At 39.8% G+C, this 22,857-nt stretch overlaps 1 protein-coding gene across 7 annotated transcripts in view; it reads left to right on the top strand.

The window, feature by feature from the left end:
- RYR2 (ryanodine receptor 2) overlaps window positions 1-22,857 on the top strand; it is a 756,727-nt gene that overhangs the window by 400,110 nt on the left and 333,760 nt on the right. For all 7 annotated transcript variants that reach the window (XM_032312097.1, XM_032312094.1, XM_032312091.1 and 4 more), the window contains 3 exons: window positions 1,051-1,234; window positions 3,615-3,750; window positions 17,365-17,460. In XM_032312097.1, the coding sequence (XP_032167988.1) occupies window positions 1,051-1,234; window positions 3,615-3,750; window positions 17,365-17,460 (416 nt within the window). The remainder of the gene's footprint in view (window positions 1-1,050; window positions 1,235-3,614; window positions 3,751-17,364; window positions 17,461-22,857) is intronic.

Below are 22,857 nucleotides of genomic sequence, written 5' to 3'. Positions count from 1 at the left end.
ATTTTGTCATACCTAATGTGAGTATCACTTTATCAACTATTGTAGATGCTTTCTCCCATTATTTTATGGTGTCTTGTTGTATGTTTTTTTTTTAAATAAACTTCTTATTTGAAATGATTTTAAAGATTTTATTTATATATTTGGCAGAGAGAAAGAGTTTAAACAGGTGGGGTGGCAGGCAGACAGAGAGGGAGAAGCAGGCTACCTGCTGAGCAGAGAGCCCGATGCGGGGCTCGATCCCAGGATCCTGGGATCATGACCTAAGCCAAAGGCAGATGCTGCACCAACTGAGCCACGCAGGCATCCCTTATATTGAAAGGATTTTTATTTACAGATACCATATTTTAAAGTTCTTTCCAGATACCTTCAAAGCTGTGAATTTCAAAACTCAGAATCTCAGAAAGCTTACCAACTTAACACATTGACATGCCAGTAATATGTTTTTCTTTGAAGAAAATGCAACATGATATTTCTTAATCCAATTTTAAATACTTTTTTGTTAGATAAGAGAAAAGCATTTTAATATATTATTTTCTGATTGAGAAAATTTTAAAAATCAACATCACTGGAATGTATTTTTAAACTGGCAGGAACTTTCTGAATGGCAGTTGGGGTCCCTCATCGTTAGCAGTTAACCGTTCCGTCTCCACAAACAAAAAACAGAACAAGTACAGTCAGAATTCTGAAGCTGGGAAGCTGCATCTTAAACCTTGAAGTGTACGTAGTGATTTTAAAATGCAATTCAACTGGTTTCTAAATATTGAGACCATGGGCTTTGTAGGAATTGGTTCTTGAGGCCCTTTAGGTTTTTGTCTAGATGAGTTTTTCTTGATGCTGGTGGTTCTAATACGGCATCATATACACTTGACCAAGTTTAGAATTTTTTATTTGAATATATTCGTTACTGCTGTTTGAGGAAAACTAGGACCTTGCTTATGGGTTCCTTTTACAGAGGTGTAGGGACAGAGAATAAAGCTTGACATCCTCTGTGGTCTAAAAAATCAAGATTGCAGATCGCTGATACAGAGAAATGTTTGCTATTTATTTTAGGGGCCTTGATGCACTCAGCAAGAAAGTGAAGTCTTCCACGGTGGACCTCCCTATAGAATCTGTGAGTCTAAGTCTGCAGGACCTGATTGGTTACTTTCACCCCCCAGACGAGCATTTAGAGCATGAAGACAAGCAGAACAGATTGCGAGCTCTGAAGAACCGGCAGAATCTCTTCCAGGAAGAGGTGAGTTTCTACGGACATTCGTCTCTTCTATGCTGCTGTCTCAGGAAAACAACTTCTCTGTGGGGAATTTCTCTGACAGGTTTGCATTTTGAGTTGGGTGAGCAGGTAAACTGTGGCATAAGGGAACCAGGCCTTGGAGGAATCCTGCAATTAGTTTTGTTTCTCTGTCAGAGAGTGCTCCCTTAAAAAAAAAAAAAAAAAAAAAAAAGGAACACTTCCCTCCCCTGGCAAAAGACATTTTAGTTTGCCGTCTGCTCAGCCATCATGCCGATCATTCATTGCACTGCAGTTTACTTCGTGTTCATTATATAAACACAGTATTTGGAAGTATCTAAATGAATACGGGCTTTGTAAAACAGGAGGGTTTTTAGACTATTCCAGAAGCTCTTGAGGCTACTTGGACGTGCCTGAGGATCCACGGGAAGCTTTGTACGGGGAGGGAGTCTGTCCAGGAGAGGGCAGGCCACCTGGGGAGGCAGAGCTCAGGGCTCTCTGCTTAGAGCAACTCCACTTACTACTTCTATGTGTGTTCAGTTTTTGTGTGTGATTTTATTTCATGCACATTCCAGTTAAAAAGAGCTCAAGTGCCATATTTCATAGACAGAATAACAGAAGGACTGAGGAATAGGTCTACTGATCCTGAAATGAGTGTTGGAATTAGTACCGTATATTCATGAGCTTCAGTGGGAGGATGTCAGAGGTGAGCCGGCACATCAGGCCAGCTTAGCAGGTGCTCGAATTCTTCTCAGTGCTCCCCGTATGTGGAATAATAAATGTGTCTGAGGAAAGCTGTCTCTGCAAAAGCATCTAAGAAAACAGGTTAGTGAATATTGCTGAAGATCCATAAACCCTAACTCTACATTCTTCTAGCTTTAAAACCGTTTCCTCATTTTCCATCAAAGGTCTTTGAAATTCACATTAAGTTTTGGGGACTCTTACTGTGTATACAAAACCGATGTGCTTAGAGACCAAAGTGGTATGAAAGCACAGGGCAGGTCAGCAAGAGCCAGTAACAACATGGAGTAGTTTGGTGGGCCCTTTACATTTGGTGTGTGCCAGAATGTTAGACTGTGCTATGTTCATTTAGTATCCTGAAAAACTGAAATGAAATACTAGGGTATGAAATTTTGAAGTATTGATTTGGATTTTTTTTTTTTTTTCAATTTCTCATGGAATACGGCATAGATAGGGACCTAGAAATGGGCCCAGGTTCCTGGTGCCTCTTACAACTCTGTGAGAAAGAGGTTCCCTTGATCAGTCAACTTGAACCAGCTCCTCCTTGTATATGCTTTGCCGCATTTTGGCAACCTTGATCTAGCAATAATAATAAAAACACAAGTTCAAATGTAGACAGCGTCTTACAAAGCTCTATAATGCATTTTTTACCTTCTTTAAAGATCTCTTGTCATGAGCTTTTCTTCATTTATTAGATCTTTCATTTAATATTAAAAATAATGATAATGATTATGACCATTATGATGCCTGTCCTAAGAACAAAGTTTCTTAGGTCTTATGCTTTTCTAATAGAGGAAAAAAAGTCATTTTCCTCTACTTCTCTTAGGTTCATTGGTTGGGGTCCTGCAGATTAGAGTGACAAAAGACAGATATTTAAGAGAAAACAATATGTATTAACATGTGAATCACACATATCCATGGGAGCACTCAGTGATGAGCAACTCAAAGGAGTGGTTAGAACTCGGGCTTATATAGCGTCCTAACAGAAGGACAGTAAATTTGTAGAAAAGGAAAGAGATAAAGGAAAGGAGTTTTGAGCTTCTAGGGGCAGTAAATTGTGGGAAGGTGAATACCTGGGGGAACTTAGTGGAAGTTAAGGGTGAGTTAGTTAAGTTATATAGCTTCATCTGTGAAGATTCTGGGCTGATAGATGTTGGGCCTTGTTTCTTATGATTAACATCTTCTGTCCTTCTTGGAGGAGGAAAAGGGGCAGAGAATTTTTCTTGTGTCTGCCTTTTCTCAACTGCCTTTGGCTCCAAATAATCCTTGTGCCAAAGTGGCATATCTTGTGGTGGCATTCTCTGAACCTCTTCATTTACTCATGGTACAATACAGTTGTGACTGATCCATTAATCTACTAGTAAACCTTGCAAATGGAAGTAGAAAGCACGTACCTTTGTATTGTTCTTCTGCTTCTATTCGAGCATAGCCCTCAGGATTTAAAAACCACTTGAATTATGTCAAGAACATTTTATTTCACATACAAGTGTTTTTCTTCCTGACATTTAAATAATAGGACCTCAATTTTCTTCATGATTAACAGTCTTACTTTAAGCCAGACTTTTTTTTAATGAATCAACCTAGGATTTTTTTGGTCTGTGAACAGAATCACAGTTTCTTATGGTAATTTGTATTAACCTTCCAGGGAATGATCAACCTCGTGCTCGAGTGTATAGACAGGCTGCACGTGTACAGCAGCGCGGCCCACTTTGCTGATGTCGCCGGGAGAGAAGCCGGCGAGTCCTGGAAGTCGATTCTGAATTCTCTCTATGAGTTGCTAGGTAAGAAGTATGATGGTTTTCAAGGTAGCTGACTCACATCTATTTCAAATGATCACATAGCAGGTAATGTAGTTTCACGATAAGCTTCTTCATCGAGGCTTTCGGTGTTTCCTGTTGTTGCGCTTAAAGCCAAGTGATGTTTGTTGTACTTACATCCATCTTGGAGTGTGGAATGTGGCCAGAGCAGTAAATTGATCTCTGATTTATGGAGGGGCGTCTTTGAGAGTTTGAGTTTGTGGGTGAGGGACCTCTGTGTGAATATGCATCAAATATTTCCTCTCCAATTCTCAGGTTAGTCCCACAAGACCCCTCTTTCTCCCTCACAAGAATCTTGTCAGGAGCCTTCCCTTTCACCTTCTGTAGTCTTTTTGAGATTTGCACTTACACCTTCTAGGTATGCTTGAGGTAAATGAAGAAATGCTTGTGGTGTTTGGTGCTGCATTCCTATTGTCTGTATGCGAACCTACGTCCTTAGTATTTTTGGCCTGGGCTATTCAACTAGCTTTCACTTGTCTCTTGTTAGGAACTATGAGCTTGCAAGCTAGTGAGCTGACCTCCAATGAGGATAAAGAAAAATAGTTTATTTCTCAAAGCAATGGAAGAAACCAAAATATCAGCATTTGGAGGCCAATTCTTCAAATCACACTTCTCGTAGGACAGTATGACGGGGACAGTTGACATGCAGTGGATTGAGTCACAGGAAAAGAATTGTGAGCTTAGGGAGTCCAATTCAGTTACACTGGAAATACACCTGCCCGCCCTTTTGCTTTGGATGGAGACATCATGATCAGCTAAGGCTGCTTGCTACAAATATCCTTGAAAATAAAGCCTATAAGAAAGGCTTTCAAGACATGCAAAAACAAGAGATCAATAAAGAATGACCTCTGTCTTCACTCACCCTCAGTTACAAAATCCCAGACTCATCTGATACACTGTGACTGCACATCTCTTCCATTTAGAAATTTCTTACATTTTCCCATCATTCCAGAAGATGAAGTTTAACATGCTTTGCCTGGTATGTGAGGTCCTGGTGAACGCTTCCAGCCTGATCTTTGCCACTCTCTTTCGCTTTTCTCTAGCTGTACCCATTTCTGAGTGCCCTGTCCATGCTTTGGTAACATTTTCCTACTCCCCTCTTTTCCAGAATTCCTGTATATGCTTCGAGGCTCCATTCATGCATGACTTTTTTGAAGTTAATGTTGACATTTTTTCTAACTCTGTAGCATGATTGAGCAGTTCCTCCTCCTTCTCCTCCTCCTCTCTCTCTCTCTCTCTCTCTTCTCTCACTCACTCTGCTTTCTTGGCACTTAGTATTTACTTGTGTTATAACACTTACCCATTTCTTAGTTACATAGGTGCCTGTGATCTCCAGGGCAAGAATGGCACCTTCTCTGATTTTTGCATCTCTGTCCTTTAACTCCATGTCTGGCACATGGCAGATACTCAGTAAAGGTTGACTAATTAAATAAATTGAGTTCTGATAGAGTAGGAAAGTATATCCCTAAGTAGAGAAAAGAGGTCTTGAGGGGTGTGTGTGTGTGTGTGTGTGTGTGTGTGAAGAATGAAAGGCATCAAAATATTTGTAAATTCTCTATATCTAATTGAAACTCATTAAAACTTAATAATATTATTTAGCAAATAGAACTCCTATGCCTGCTAGCATTTCTAATATGCTCCCTTTAGGTGGGCTATTTGATCTGCCAATGAAATTAAACACAGGCATTTTGATACTTTTAGAATAAGGGGTGACTAGCGTTTCTTTGAGCATGACTAGGCCACAGAGGCTTTCTAGGAATCTGGATTTATTTTACCCATGAAATCATTAGGACAAGGATTTTATGATGCCACATTCTGGAGGCTGCATGCCTTTTCCAGTGAAGAAATTACAGTGGTGAGTTTCTGTATTTGGTAGAGACTGGTGTATGGTTGTGTTTTAACACCACAATTTGACATCTTCACTTTCTGTGACATTCTAGATCTCAAGGTCAAGAGGTGCTTCATCTGTGTGTGTTTGAGGGTAGGAAGGATTATGTGCAGACAGTGTTATTTTGGAAATATCTAGACAATGCACATCTTACTGACAACTTCGTATCAGCTCTTTCCATAGTCTGGTACTTTTTTCATTTCAACAGGTCCATGTGTTCATGTATCCATAAGAATAAAAATGTACAGAGACAACTCTAATGATTTTTCTAAAATCACAGAAAAAGTTTAATCCAACAAAGTCAGCATCTCAGTTTTATCATTTTGGGCTATGTTTCCTCAAGCTTATACTCCTTTTACCTTCACAGACTTCTTTGGGGATTAAATTTCATTGTTTTAGAACCTAATGGAGTAGTAGTAATGAATTCTCCAAAATGCTGAGACGTGGAGAGTGGGAGCACCCTCCTCATCAGAATTGGTTTCATGGCTTTATTCTTAATGAGACCATGGATAAAGATAGGGTTTTTAAATGGTTTATTCAGAGTGTGGAGGGGGAAGAAGCAGTTGTTGTAGGTAGAATGATGGAATGATGATGGATCTCTTAGGATATGTCCACTTGCAGATTACAGCCTCAGCTCAAAGTGGCTCACGTGGTGGAGGGCATTTATTGGGTAGTAGAGCTGGACGTCGGCCAGTGGGTGTACTCAACGGCTTCATCATGGCATCCAGAAGCCGCTTCTTTATATTTGTTCTGCCTTCCACAAAGGTCAGTTTCGTCCAATACCCACTTCCCTTGTGTGGCCTCAGTGGGCTGCCCTCAGCTCCCACTGCTGCAGATTTCCTCTCTGACAGGCAAAACATGAAAGAGGCTGCTCCTGGAAATTACCTCCTAGGGAAGAGTATGCTGTTTCCTAAAACCCCTGGCAAATCACCTCTTCATCTCATTAGCCCAGACTGTATCTGTTGTCTTTCCTGAGCTCATCACTCTTGCAAGGGAGGACACGAATTTCACTAACACTGGCTCTGACTGATCAAGGACTCACTCCTGGAACTGGGACCAAGCCCTTGGATTGCGTGGCTGTCATACAGAGGTGAACATTGCAGAAAATTCTGGGGAAGGTGTTAACATAGATACTTGACTCATCCAAAAGTTTTTATGGACTAAATTCTAATCTGAGTGCTTTTGTCTGCCACGTAGCACCACGTGTAAACAGTTGGCACTCAATAAATATTTGTTTGAATTATTCAATAAGTGTATTAGAGATTCCCAGGGAGGTTAGATGTTCCTATAATAGCTTAGTTGTGGTCATTGCGTCACTGTTTTACACACCAGTGCACCTGCTACTCCCCCATCATTGTGTCTTATTCTTGGGGAAAAAAAAAAAAGGCTTAATCTTTAATCCATAGGCACAGTCTCTGAGAAAATGACCCTTCTTTAAGCCACAAGGTCTCAAAATTAAAGCTCTCCTACTTGTATGACCTTGAACAGATGACTAAACTTACAGCTCGTTTCTTCATCTGCAACACTGAATGTAGAGTGCCTGCTCCGGAGGTTTATCATGCAATCCCCCAAGGTGATGTGACGTACTGAGAACACCAGGCGCGTCGTGAGTGATACCTGTTGTTTTACATGTTACCTGTACATGGCTATAATTCTCCCTTAATGATGGTGTTGATGGCTTAAATCTAGTAAGAGTTTTTGTTAATCCCCCACACATACCTCTTTGTCTCTGTCTCTGTCTTTCTCTCTTTCTTAATATCTTTCTTCAGGAAGCTTCTTTTTCCATTTTGTTCATTATTTCCCAAGTGTCTTGAATCTCTGTTCCTCTTACTGTCCTCTCGAAGGGTATCCTCTGTAACAGAAACCACGCCATGTTGGGAGAACATGGACTTGGAGTCCAGTCAATCTGGATTTAAATAGGAGTCCCATCTGTTCAAAAGATTGGGGGCTTGCTGTCCAAGATGCCCTAATCTGGGCAGTGAGGGTCAGCTGTGACCAGGATATGGTCCCTGCTGCCATGGAATTAATGGTTCAGTAAGAGACACATAATGCATATAACAAAGCTAGCCGTGATGTTGTGCAGTTACTGACTTTACTGCCTTGACCATCTTGATGCAAGTTATTGTTAAATGATGTTAGTGATTAATATGAGATTGATAAATTTGACTACATAAAAATTAAAATATTTATGATAAATGATATTAAAAATAAAAAACAGGTGAGAATTTTGTAAAATATGCCACCTATATCAAAGACAAAGGCTCAGTTTCTCTAATATATGGAGTTTTCATAAATCCATAAGAAAAGGAACTATTACCTGATGGAAAAATGCACAAAAGATGGAGACAGTAGTTTCCAGAAAAACAAATAATAAAAGATTCTCAACATGACCAATAACTGTAAATTAAGATGATGAGTAAGGATCATTTTTCATTTATTAGCTTAGCAGAGATAAAAAATTTGATAACACCTGTTATTGGGGAAGAACTTGGTAATGTGTTTTTGGTGGGAGTGTAAATTGGTGGAATTTAAAGCAAACTTTGGTTGGCAGTACACATCGCACTTGAAATGTGTTTCCTTTTACTCTAGAAATCCTACTTTAAGATATGTATTCTAGAGATATATTTGCACAAGTGTGGGAAGGTTGTCCACTGCAAAATTTTTTATAGATTACATAAAATTGAAAACTATTTTTCTATCAACAGGGGATTGGTTACAAAAGTAATAGGATAGTAATGTGTTATCCTTGAAAATTGAGATAAACCCATCATTGGGGAAATTGTATAAGACAGGCCAGATTGCTGTCCTTTTCTAGCATGGCCGTCTAGGATATGGTATTAAGTGGAAAAAAGAAAAAAAGAAAAAAAAAAAAGCAAGAGGAACATTGTGTGCCCATGGAGATTCCAGTTGCATTGTATTAGAATTATGCAGAAAAAGCTACATTCTTATACACCCTGGATGTTTCTGGAAGGATGCAAAGAAAACTGCTAGGTGGCTACTTTTTGGGGGGACCCATCTTTTACTTTTTTTGTGTGTTCTATTATGCATTCTTACTGTGTTTACACACATTACTTCTATAATTGAAAAAGTCATTAACATAAATGTGTAATGTTACACAACTGAGGATGGAAGGGGAAGTTAGTACATGAATTCCAGTTCACTGAAGAAGTAGAATGTTCATAATTCAGTGCATGCATGTAAAGAGGATCTCTTTCAATATATACATGGCAGGTTCACTAGTGGTAAATAGAACGATGAGAGATTTCGTGGCTTAAATATTTCTTTGGCTACTCTTGATTTTTTCTATTTATTGTAGTGAACACTGATTTCATGATTAGAAAAAAATGAATACATTTTTAGGTTGACTTAAGAATCATTTGCTGCCAGTGATTTTTATTAAAGTTGGTGTGATTATAAGTAACCATCTCTACACAAGGATATATTTCAGTCTGTCTACAAAAGTATCAAATCTGCAGTAATATTTGGAGTTCGTAATACATTTATACCCCACAGTCCTTCCTTACCCAGCTATCGGAAGTTGGGTTCAAGTTTCATTCACTCCAAATTAATTAAGCCTCCTTCCCAAGCTTCCAACCAGGTAGACAGTTGACCCTGTCTTGGCTTCTTGTGTGGAAATAAGCCGCCTTCTTTTTTCTTCAGTAGGTGTATTTAGCATGGAGAAAGCAGGTGGGAATGATAATCTATAACAATTTTAAAATTTGACATGGATATATTTAATATGTGTTTTAGGTGGAGAATGATAAAAGTAGATTTATGAGCCTGCCATGTGGAGGAATCTCAGAGACGCCAGCATTCGCAGTTTAAAAGCTTTGCTGTGTTTTCCTTCTCTGTCTTTTGTGAAATCCACATAATTAATCTGTAGGAGGCTTGCAAGGCAGGATGGTTTTTTAAAGATGTCTGAGAAATGGCCCTTTGGCAAACTCTGTCTATGAATACTCATGAAGATTCAAAGGATAGAACAAACAGCAAAAACCCTGGCCCTCTCAGAAAGGTGGAAGTTACCTTTTATTGAATATGTTAACACTTGGATAGGGAGCCATGATGAAGGATTTGGGCACATCCAGGACATTCTCCTGGGGTCCTAAGGAGGCAGATCTTCCGAAATGCTGTAAAACACTGGGGGAGGTAGCCAGGAGATGTTAGAGGAGGGCATTGCTTCAAACTTGCTCATACCAGGGATTACTTTGGCTTCTGCACATACAGATGTTTCTGTATTATCCTCCAGGAAATCCTGCAAGACATTTTATTTTTGATTTTTAACCTGGTAATAATCACTTTTCTACGAAATGACCATGACAGTCAGTAATCCTTTTTTAATGGAAATGCACTTTGTAACCTATTTTGTGAGATGTCTTCTTAATCTGTTTATAGACACGGCCAGGATCCCACCCCTGGTAATCTCTTGTAAGTCAGGGGTTCCAGCAGGAAGAGACTGATGGCGGTGGGGGGGAGGGGCTGGAGCAGCACAGACTGGACCTGAGTATGAACTCTGGAATTAGAATTGCCTGGCTTTAAAGCCTTGGCTCCCCTGTGAGCCCCACAAGCAGGAATATACTGCTGTCTCTACTTACCTTCCCCTGCACAAGCCAGCTGATTGCCTCCTGATGACGGTAGAGAGGGAGGGGAGAAGATAGCACAGTTTTTACTTGGTTGTGTGGCTGCCTCTTCTCTGGCTCTAGCCAGAAGGTTAAATTTCTCATCTCTGGTGGTGGGGGATTGGAGGGACTGGCAAGGAGTTGACTTTTTCCGGCTCACATGTTAGAGGTCTTTAGCTGAGTTCCTGCTGATGGGACAGGATACCTGCAGCTTGGTTCTGGATGGCTGTTGGTAGCTCCTTAATTGGCCATGTACAGCTAGTAGTCGATCTCCAGCCTCTTTTTCCTGAAGTCAACCTGCTGCTCCTGATGGCTCTCCTGATGACTCTGTTCAGCATGAGTCCACAGACATGCTCTCCCCCAGCATCCATGAGAAATGCTCATGCATTCTTGGCCTAACGCAGTCATGTAGGCCAGTGCATGCAAAGCAGTTTTTCATTGCTTCTCTTACTCTGTCCACTTCCTGGGCAGGGTCATCAAACCTAAGTTCACAAAATTCCAGAACAACAGGGACCCTTCCTTACACTTCCCAAGAAGTTTCCATGGCACAGCACTCTTAAATTTTTCAACAACATTCTGGAGTTTTTGCTTGTTTATTTTTGGTGTTTTGGGTTTTCAGGACTTAGGAACAACAACTTGTTAATCTGAAAATTAAAACAAAGAAATCTTTGTGGATTCTAGTTCTTTGGTCCCTCATTTGTCTATGCTGGAATGATTAGTATTCCCAGACTTCACATGTAAGCTCCAAAGGAGAGAAGCTCTTTTGATTTTCTGCTGTATCTCTTAGACCTGGAGTAGTGCCAGATGCAAAGCAGGTAATTCGTATTTGATAAATAAATTTCAAAAGTGAGAGTTTTCTTGGAAGATCTTATATCTTAATCTATTTGTAGTTTCCTGATTCTTTGAGTATATTGAGAAGTTATGAGTCTTGGAGCTTAAAGACACCAAAGCATGAGGACATAGGGATGTTACAATACAAATAAGAAAATGTAGAATAGAGTATTTTTTACAATCACCATTTTTTTTAAAGATTTTATTTATTTATTTGACAGAGAGAGATACAGTGAGAGAGGGAACATAAGCAGGGGGAGTGGGAGAGGGAGAAGCAGGCTTCCCGCCAAGCAGGGAGCCCGATGCGGGGCTCAATCCCTGGACCCTGTGATCATGACCCAAGACCTCAGTTAATGACTGAGCCACCCAGGCACCCCTACAATCATCATTTTTCAATTGGCCACCAATATTACTTGCATTTCATCTTCTGATGGGATAAAAGTTCAGAAATTTAGTTATTCAACATTAAAAATATGGTTCTGTGAACTACCACTTCCCTTTTTAGAGCCCAGTCTGAATTGTTTTCATCATATTTAAATCGTACTGTACTTAACCATGAATATTCTTATTCTGTAAGAGACTGGATGCTGTTTATTCATTCACTAGTAAGAAATAACATACCTTCCAAATTTCAGGCAATGTACAGAGGTGTAATAAGACAGTGTCAAATAGAAAAGAACTTAAAATATGCTAGATGAAGACCCTCAAACCATTGTATTATATTCACATGTTATTCAAGTTCATACTCACAAGGGCCGGCTCTGGTGCCTGATGCATTTACATTCATTTTTTAAAAGATTTTTATTTTAAGCACTCTGTACACCCAGCATGGGGCTTGAACCCACAAACCTGAGATCGAGTTACACGTTCTACCCACTGAGTCAGATATTTATATTATTTTGTAGGTAAAGTAAATTTATTTATTTCTTAAATAAATATAGATGTATGGAAGAGCAAAGGTCTTTACCATCTTTAAGACCCATTAGCCAGCAACAGAAGAGGACTGGAAGGGGTTTAGTTTGCTTGTCCTGCATGAGGAAAGACATTTGTCTTGAGTATTTGCACCTTCGTCTTTCTTTCTTTCTTTTTTTTTTAAGATTTTATTTATTTATTTGACAGAGACAGAGATCACAAGCAGGCAGAGAGGCAGGTAGAGACAGAGGAAAGGAAGCAGGCTCTGTGCTGAGCATTGAGCCTGATGTGGGACTTGATCCCAGGACCCTGAGATCATGACCTGAGCCAAAGGCAGAGGCTTAACCCACTGAGCCACCCAGGCAGCCCCAAATTTTTGCACCTTCGTCTTGAAGCATCATGAGATTAAATTAAAGTTGCCATTGTGGTTTGGCATTCTTGAGACATCTAGCAGCAGCTGTCCATACCAATGATGTAGTTTCACCTTTTCTTCTTGAAAAGAAGGTAACTTTGTATTGTATTATTTGATTTTAAAATTAATGTTTCATTATAAAAATTCGATAGTTACTACAAAAAGGTGAAAACCATGTTAAAAATGTAACCACCCATAGTAATGTAGGACCTTTTAAAAATATTTCTTTGAATCCAGGTAACATTATACACATATGAAACACTTCACACACCCATGTGCACACACCTACTGAAGCATTGTGGGTTCACACCTGTGCAAACCCTGCACCACTATGCTATCAGTTAGGGCCTCCTCTCTTGAAGGCTTAGTTAGCTCGGTCCAAATGCCAATGCCAGGGATTGAGACAGGCTCATGGCCTCTTTGATGTCTGTACATTCTGGGGGATTATTTGGAGACAGTGTTTCCCATTGCATGCTTTTTCAATATCCTCTGTCTGTCTAAGGTTACATAATATCTTGGCCACAGAAGTTCACTTCCTTACAGGTGAATACAACTTGCCGTTCTTATTCAGCATTTGTGTGTGTGTGTGTGTGTGTGTGTGTGTGTGTGTGTGTGTGTTTATGATGGAAGTTATTATGGCTTCAGGGGTCTTTGTGAAGGAGCACACCACAGAGCACGATCCCCCCTCCACCGGCTTTATTCATCTTTCTTCCTATTTTAAAATAAAACCATGTCCTGTATTGAACTGGGAAGGCAGTCCCACCCTTACCAATGTTCTTTAGGGTCTGTGCTTCTGTCCCAGGGACTTACCAGGATATAGTTCACAGAGGCTGTTTGCATTCTCCAAGGAGTATTCTAGAAAAACTTGGTTTCTCCATGGTATGCATATATTTACATTGTGTGTATGTGTGGGTGTGTGTGTATTTACTTCACAAAAATGGGATTGTATGATCAACGTTCCTTTATAGCATTTGTTTGAATGGTCTTCTGTACTGCAGGCATATCTTCTTGGCAGTAAATGATGGTTTTAGTGGATGTACACTAGCCTACTGAAGGGATGTGCCATTGACTTAGCTCATAGGCTGTGTCCGGGATTTTGCTATTATCAACTGTATTGTGCTGAACTTCCCTATAATTCTCTGTGTAGGTTTCAATTACTTTAGAAACTCACTTGACTGATGTCTTAACTAACTTGCTGAATTGTAATGTTTTACACACTCCATTTATCTGTAAAGGAGGGTATGTACCTGCACACACATACATATACACATACATGGATAAGGTTCAGAAGGCATTCTTTATGGAGCTTAATTTTTCTTTCATTAGAAGTATATATTTTGTCACAGTCTATTGAGATGACCACATTTTGTCTGTGACTTATTAACAGATTTCCTACTACCTTTCTGTCTCATTGGAGGAATGGACCCCTACTTGAGTTAATGTTGCTAATGTATCGTTGAATATAATTTCTAAATACCATCCTTGTATAAGATTTTTGGATTGATATTCATAAGTAAGAGTTCCCTCTAGTTTTCTCATATACATACTTTGTTAGGTATTGATGTCAGTGTTATACTATCTTATGTAAAATAATTAGGGAGATTTCCTTAGTTTCTTTACTTTGAAATAGTTTAGAAATACCTTACTCCTTGAGTATAGAAAAAAAGTTTTTGGTCTTTACTCGATATTAATCATGGTTGATTTTACTTTTTAGATTTTTCCCTTTAAATTTTTTTCCTTTGGGTTAGTTTTAGTGAAAAAAAAATGCGTGTGTGTGTGTGTGTGTGTGTATGCATAAATGGAAACCATTCTTTTTCCTATATGTTTAAAAATTCTAGTGCTGAGACCTCAAAAGTGTCTGTATTTATAATTCCTGTTTATTCTTAATTTTGTCTTTTTCCTTCATGATTAGAGAGTTGTTATTTAACATGTTTAAAAAAATTCTTGACTTTATTGATCAATCCTACCATTTAAATTTATTACATAGATCATTTTCTTATCTCTAATGTTTTCCTTTTTTGTTATTTATTTCTTTCTCCTATTTTACTTATATGTGTTTGATGTTATTTCTTAAATCTTGAAAGGATGTTAGGATAACACTTTTCACCTGGTGAAATAAAGTGTTTAATTTTCCTCTGAGTACAGTTTTGACTATCTACCACTGATTGTATTGGGTAACATTTCTATATTTGCTATTTAATAGTCAGTCTACAATTGTGGTATTGATTCCCTACTGAATCAAAAATTATTAGTGAGTGAGTTTAAATTATTAAGTGCTTGGACTTTTAGTTTCTACTTTTCTTACTAATTTCTAGTTTCATTACATTGTTGTCAGTGGGCTAGGCCAACATGGGGTATACCATTTCTGTTTGCAGTAAATTTAATGAAGTCTTCTTTTTTGTGGCTTATTATGTGACTTTCTTAAATGTTTCATGGTTTATTGAAAGGGTCCATTCTTACATTGTTTGTTCCTTATCTCTAACATCTGACCTCTAGAAATCATTTAATCGCTTTCATTTTAAAAACCAGAGGTAAAATTAGAAGAGTGAGTTAAGGGAACCTGGGTGGCTCAGTGGGTTAAACATCAGCTCAGGTCATGATTCCAGGGTCCTGGGATCAAGCTCCACATCTGGCTCCCTGCTCCGCCAGGAGTCTGCTTGTCCCTCTCCCTACCACCCTGCTCATGCTTTTGCTCACTCTCTCTCTTTCAAATAAACAAAATCTTAAAATATAAGAGTGAGTTAAACTTTAAGCAAATGAAACTCTAAAGATTCAAAGGTTTTATACTCTTCCTCAATGACTGCTATTGTAAGTCATGAACAGATATTCTTATGGATTAAAATTAGAAATCCCATGGAGCACATAGGACTCCTTATCATTCCACTGTACTTCATCCTTGACCCTTGTCACTTTGTGTGTGTGTGTTAGCTGGTTGCTGATTCTTGCTGGGGCTCTGGTCCCAGGGAGTCTAAGTAATCAAGTGGATCGTTGTTTAATCATCAGGCAGACTAAATAAAGTCTAAGACTAATTGCACTCTGCTACTATAGGGACTCCTCCGACTTATTCTTACCAAGGGGATAAATAGGCAGTGCCCTCGAACTTCAGTTCCTTCAAACTGCTTCCTAGCACTACCAGATTTTAAATAGTGATTGTTTTCTTATGGCAACATCTTTTTCCCATTAAACATCCTACATCGCACCAACCCTTTGTAAATAGTCGTACTGTTTTGGAACAATCTCATGGGCATCAAGAGTAGAATTTTCATAAAATATTGGCAAGATTTACTTTGGAAGAGTCGCGTGATTGTGAGACATCAGAACTTTTAAATGGATTCTGTAAATTGGGTTGAAGGAGATCATAAAGGTTGTGTAGGAATTTCATATAAGATGGTTTCTTTCATCAAAGACCAATCAAAAACACTAGGTGAAACAAAGTTAGACAGGTGACTTGACTATAGGAGTTCTGAGTCCTTCAAGTGCATTGTGAACTTTAAAGAGAAGTAGAGATACAGGAGGAAAGTGAAACATTTTCAAACTTATTAGCCATCTGCCTTCCCACCCTTTTTTCCAAGTAACAATTAATTATATCTCTCTGTGTGCCTGTTACAGTTACTAACTATATCTCCTAGTATTTTGTGCTATATTTTCAGGAAAACTGATGTGCTCTTAACTTTTTCATTATAGACATGAGAAAGTTGAGCTCTAGGGAAATTAAATCCTCTCATGGCTAATTAAAAGCAATGAGTATCAGAACCCAAGTGAGGAGACTCCCAGGACACTGGTTTTTCCATTATCCTTCATCATTTCTTTCCAATATGAAATACTACTTTCTCAAATTATATTCCTTCTAATGAGCAGTATGGTTTTCTGGCCCCTGTTAACAAATATCAATTCTTTAAGAAGAAAAATATGAGCACTACCTCACTCCAGTCAGAATGGTTAAGATTAAAAACTCAGAAAATGACAGATGTTTGCAAGGATGTGGAGAAAGGGGAACCCTCCTACACTGTTGGTGGGAATGCAAGCTGGTGCAGCCACTCTGGAAAACAGCATGGAGGTTCCGTAAAAAGTTGAAAATAGAACTACCCTATGACCCAGCAATTGCACTTCTGGGTATTTACCCTAAAAATACAAACGTAGTGATCCGAAGGGGCATGTGCACCTGAATGTTTATAGCAGCAATGTCCACAGTAGCCAAAATATGGAAAGAGTCCAGATGTGCATTGAGAGGTGAATGGATTAAGATGATATGATACACACACACACACACACACACACACACACACACAGAGGAATATTACTCAGCCATCAAAAAGAAGGAAACCTTGCCATTTGCAATGATGAAGATGGAACTAAAGGGTGTTCTGCTAAGTGAAATAAGTCAGTCAGAGAAAGACAAATATCAGGTGATTTCATTCATATGTGGAACTTAAGAAACCGAGCAGAGGATCATAGGGGAGGAGAGGAAGAAATAAAATAAGATAAAACCATAGAGGAAGACAAACCGGAAGAGACTCTTAATCATGGGAAACAAACTGAGGGTTGCTGGAGGGGAGGTGGCTGGGGGATGGGGTAACTGGGTGACAGACATTAAGGAGGGCACATGATATAATGAGCACTGGGTGTTATATAAAACCCCTAAATCAATGAGCTCTACCTTTGAAACTAATAATATATTATATGTTAATAGACTTTAAATATTATATATTTTAAATATTTAAAAAATATTTTAAAAATATTTTAAATATTATATATCTCAATTTTATATATGAAGATGTGTCTGTGTATTTGTATAGATCTGAGAGGTAAAGTCAGAGTATTTTGTTCTTGTTCCAGCATTTTAGGGCTTACTACCAGCTTACCTTGCATTTTAAACTGGAGAATCCTATAACTGTGATGTCTGCTTTTTTCTTCTGCAGCGGCTCTAATTAGAGGAAATCGTAAAAACTGTGCTCAATTTTCTGGCTCCCTTGACTGGTTGATCAGCCGATTGGAAAGACTAGAAGCTTCTTCTGGTATGTTTTCTGGTTATTTCCTTGTCTTATACATTAACTCCTGTTTTCTTCTACTTTACATTCCTTAAGGTATAAAAACAAATTTTGAGCATCAGTGCCCTTTAAATGTTTTCCTTTGAATAAGTTGAAATTTTTACTTATTGTTAAACTCATTGGTATTTTAGTATTTCTGAAAAGCAATTTTACAGTTCATTTACATTAAAAAAAAAAATGAAGTCCCTTAGTATACCATGGAGCCAGAATCCCCATTGTTTTTCAGATCAGTTATTCCAAATGTATTATGTAAACAAAAAAACTGGTTTGGCATGTGAACTTTTAACTTGTGTTCAGAAGATTATTTGGGCAATAATAGCCAAAAATCGGATTTGTTTCCAAATCGTACAGCACACTATTTTAAAGTGATTGAATACATGTTAATATTATGAGTCTGTATGATAGTCAAATAGTTACAAGCAATGAACCTGATTTCTCTCGCTCTCTAATATGTGTGTTATTCTTATTTTGGTGTTGTGAAAACATAAAACTGATAACCTGAGCTTGTCTAGCAACATAGATTGTATCAGCGACCCCCAAATGAAAGTGGATTGCTCCTCCTTCCTTTTGCACAGTATCTCATTAGTTGCCATTCTGTGCCACTAATGCCCCTTTATGTTACTTATTTTTCCTCTCAATCTCCTAACTAGCAATGAACTCCTTGAAGCCAGGGGCATGATCTCGTTCATCTCTGGGTCTACCGTGTCGTCTGGCATCTAGTAGGATGAATAAATGAATGGATGAATGAATGGCTGAATTCCCTTAAGAAAATGCCAGTCCATACAGATAAAATTTCATGATTTTTGCATGAGAAAGACTCACTCAAGGTTAGGTTTGTTGGAATTGAATGAGTAGAAGAACAGACAGTTGTGGTCCAAGAGGGAAATTTTAAGTCACAGAGTAAAATTTTAGTGTTTAAGATTTAGGAGGAGGAGGTGGAGAAATTTGAGTCATACACTGAGTTTTAAGACATTGTTGGACTGTTGGGTGGCAGAAATAAAGAAGGAGATTGTTGAGCTAAAAAAGACACAAGGATCGTAAGATGAGGGTTTTCAGGGTATCGCACCACAAATGGGGGGAGGGGGCTGTGAACCATCACAGAACTTGCTGAAGAAGGAGAAAACTGAGTAAATGCTGGGAGGAGGTGGTCAAGTTAGTGGTAGCAAAATGATGGCAAGATTGCAAGAATGGATAAACTCTTGGGTCAGAGTATCCAGAATTGTTGGCAATCTCCAGTAGATACAAAGAATTGTGCTGATCCCCTTTTCTGGCCACAGGGAATCTCGAGAGAGACGGGCAGAGCTACCTTCAGGACAGTGTAAATGTCAGATGAATAAGCTGCTTCTCTGAAGACAGACAGACACACACACACACACACACACACACACACACACAATGCTCAGAGGAAAGAACTGAGTGGAGCATCCTTTAAACTCAGCCAAGAAGAGTCCCATCTCTACAGTCTTCAGTTTGGCTGGTTGTAGGCACAGTTCCACTGGATACAAATTGCCATTTTCTTTTTTTTAATATTTTATTTATTTATTTGACAGACAGAGATCACAAGTAGGCAGAGAGGCAAGCAGAGAGAGAGAGGAGGAAGCAAGCTCCCCGCTGAGCAGAGAGCCCGATGCGGGGCTCGATCCCAGGACCCTAGGATCATGACCTGAGCCGAAGGCAGAGGCTTTAACCCACTGAGCCACCCAGGCGCCCCAAATTGCCATTTTCTATGATCTTTGTCCAGGGCAGCTGTTGGTCACAGGTACTTCTGTGTCAAGTAGATGTCCTGTGCACTCAGAAAGCACAGGGAACATCAGGAGTAGGAAGGACCCTTGGAGAACCCTGAACCTGACATCTCACTTTAGAGGAGAGGAAATCAAGGCCTAGGACATTTGAATGACTGATTGGAGATGCTAGAATTAATTGTTATAGGAGAGATGAAACCCCAGCTCTGAACACAGAGGATGAGAATTTGAGCAGGGTCCTGGCAGTATCTGGTACCCAGCCAGCTCCTTTTTATCGCCTTCTCTATCGCCTATTCTGGGGCTCAGAAAGAGGAGTGAGCAGATTTATTTTCTTATGCATGTTCTTCTGCTTCATTGAAGGCTGACTGGTATTACTAGTGCATAAAGGTTTAGTAGGGTAGCTGATCAGTCTATGAGAAGAGCCACTGTGAATTTCTTGGGAGGAAAAATTAGACCTATTCCCAGGTTTCCTGTGTGACTGTGTCTCTAGGCCAAATTTAATGGAAAAGAGAAGATTTGTATGAGCAAGTCCAGTGAATCAAACTGATGGATTTCTGAAGGCTGAGTTTTCTTTAAGATGTTCGCCACACTTGAAATGCTGTTTGGGCCTTTAAGAAACAGCTGACTGAGCACAGTCTGCTGCTGCATCTCTTCTCTGAGTCTAACTTTTGTACAGTCTTTTCTGCAGGTAGTTTTGCAGTGGTGTAAGTGGCTTACTTGGGGATTCCTGCCAGTTCTTTTCCGCTCCTAGTTAACGTGCCGTGAAGGATGTTCCCTCTGGGTTCAAGCAGAAGGAAGCTTTCAGGGGTCTTGAACTACCTGAGCATGTGCTCACATTTTAATGCTCACAGTTTTAAGCTTCCAAAGATGTCATGACTGCTTCTTAGAGAGCATAAGCTCATCATTTTTAAAGGGAAAAATTCGTTAGGTGTGAATACTCTGCCCCAGAATGTTGTTTGCCAGGATCTTCTTCCTTGATACGTAGTTAGGTATGAACATCTGCATTAGAAAAAGCAGGAGCCCACGGGATATTGTATGAGACCTGCTGTTGGCGATGCAGAAATCCTAGCTAATCTTTTGGAGTCATATCAGCAGTTTAGGCAACACATAATGATGACATAGAAAGGACAGTTTTCTAGGAAGTAACATTGAAAAAGGGAAACTTCAGTTGTTGGTTGATTTAAATCTTTTTTTTTTTTAAGATTTTATTTATTTATTTGAGAGAGAGAGCACGAGCAGGAGGAGGAGCAGAGGGAGAAGGAGCAGCAGATTCCCTGCTGAGTGGGGAGCCTGATGCAGGGCTCTAGATCCCATGAGACCCTGAGATCGTGACCTAAGAAGACACTTAACCGACTGAGCCACCCAGGCACTCTGATTCATATCTTTTGGTTGTGCCAGTTCTGGTTATAGCCAGGAGACTGTGCATCTGACCCTTAGGAGAAACATAAAATCAGAATCATGGTGATGTTGCAGACTTTGTAAAGAAAACCTTTCGTGATCGTTGTCGGGTCTGTACCTGTTTGACCCCATGGCACTGTAACGTAATCATCATCTGCCTCTGTTGCTTCATTCGGAGAACATTACAGTGACTGGGGTTTTTAATAATGATCTGGGTCATCACGATGACAAGTTATGTTCGAGCTGATGGATCACTTACGACAGGGAAACCTCATGTACATTTTTCAAAGGCAATCACTCAGTGTTTGAAATAATACATTAACGATTAAAGGTTACTAATTGAATATTTAGTGACGTCCCTTGTCAAAAATTACTCATTTTTGAATGATGCCGGGAAAGTCCCGAGTACAGCCGTACTCCTTCCTTTCCCAGCGAAGCATTAAATAACTGGAAAGCAAAAGAGAACAGGGAATGGAGAGTCTATGTTTGGAGGGCTTTTTAGAAAAAATATTCCTTACCAGCAATGTCAAATATGAAAAAAAAAAAAAAAAGTCCCTCCAAGTAAAATCCAAATGAAACAGAACGTTCTTTTCTGAATGAAAAAAGTGATCAGGGTTGCCTGGTTGTCTGGAGTCGCTATGCTTTTCAGAATTCTCTTCTGAAAGCCTGTGTGTGGGATAGATGGCACATTGTGTTTTTAGAAATGGTTCTTTTGAGATGAAAAAAAAAAAAAACAACTTCAACTGTCTCACATTGGAGAAGAGAACTATCCTGCTTTGTGACGTAGTTGATTGGTTTTATAAGCATTTCCCACAGTAATTTATGTAACATCCATGCCTGGCCCTGGGTATTAAAGTTTGAAGGAGACCGGGAGTGATGGGGCAAAGGGCGTCCCTGGGTTTCAGAGACTGGGGGGGTCCGCTGGTCTTGTTCCCGTGATGGTGGCTCTCTGAATGATGCAGTGGTTTTTTGGTTCTTTTCCTGTGTTTTTGATACTCAATAGGAAGTTGATATTCATAGCCAGTGTTTAATTCTCGTATCTGTTTCTCATCTTTGTTTTATATTCGTGGTCTGCTTGACACTTCTGCCTCAGTGGTCAGTGAACTTGTGCTGGCCTGGGGGGCCCCAGTTTCTCAGATAGGTTCGATGGCAGCAGGGCCAAAGCCAGGCTCAGTCTTGTCATCCAGTCTTTTTAAGGGTCAAGGAGAAAGGGAGCCCTAGGCTGAGAGTCACAGGTGCCATAGTGCTGCTCACTCCGTTTCTGCCAATATGGCGGGGATGCTCGTCAGGGCTCTCTACCTCAGAGAGATGCATTCCTTGACAGAGACAGTCTCCCGAGGCTCTAATTCGCCAGGCTCTTAAGGATTCAGGTGAGGAAGGTGTAAAAGATTGAAAGCCCAAGGTTATTGGGCCCCTTTTTAGTCACCTTCCAGTCCCAGGTGGGGTCTCATGCCCTCCTGACGTTATTCCATACTGGCCACAGTGGCCAGCAAAGGGCAGGCGATCGTCCTAGGGCAGAGATGAAAGGAGTTTACCCCTGAAGTGACACCTGCCCCCACCTGTCCTGTGGACGTGCTCCCCATCCAGCCTGCAGCCACCCACCTCTGACCTCCTGCCAATTCAGGAGAGCCTTTGTTTCCTTGAGGTCATCTTGGGCGCTTCCTGGAATCCATGTTCCCATCCCGTTTCTTTAGATTTCCCAGGGATAGGTTGGAAGTTGGAACATTGGCCCGTTGTGCTGATTTTATTTCTCCCCACACACAGTGAGTTAGGGAGGCATCCTATAATTGTGTGGCTAGCTGAAGGAAGAGAGGAGGAAGTCTGGTCTCAGAGAAACTGTGGCGGGGCTCGCTTGAGGAAAACTTACTAAAAACAAAATCACAGACAGTGATTGCTACCTTTGACCTAGACTGTGTCTTTTCCTCTTTGAGGATTATGGACAGAACGGAGACCTGAGCTCTTTTATGTGCTGCTTTGGACAAATGCCAGTGTCTGGTCTGACTTGGTTTTCTCATTCCACACTGGATATTAAATACTTTCATCATCATCTTCAGTGAAATAATTGTGCTGTATCACTTGCTTTCAGTCATGCTTAAAGTTAAGTGACTGTGACCTCCCTTGGGTACATTATACTGGCTTGAGGACTTTGTCTTGAACTGAGTTCATTAAAGTCTCTTTGCAGTGTGTATCCCTTATCCCAATTTTGTCAAGCTGACTTACCTCT

The sequence above is a fragment of the Mustela erminea genome, chromosome 14, assembly GCF_009829155.1.
Source record: "Mustela erminea isolate mMusErm1 chromosome 14, mMusErm1.Pri, whole genome shotgun sequence".
NCBI lineage: Eukaryota > Metazoa > Chordata > Mammalia > Carnivora > Mustelidae > Mustela > Mustela erminea.
Note: the sequence above shows the minus strand (reverse complement) of the source record. Positions and strands in the feature narration are given on the sequence as shown.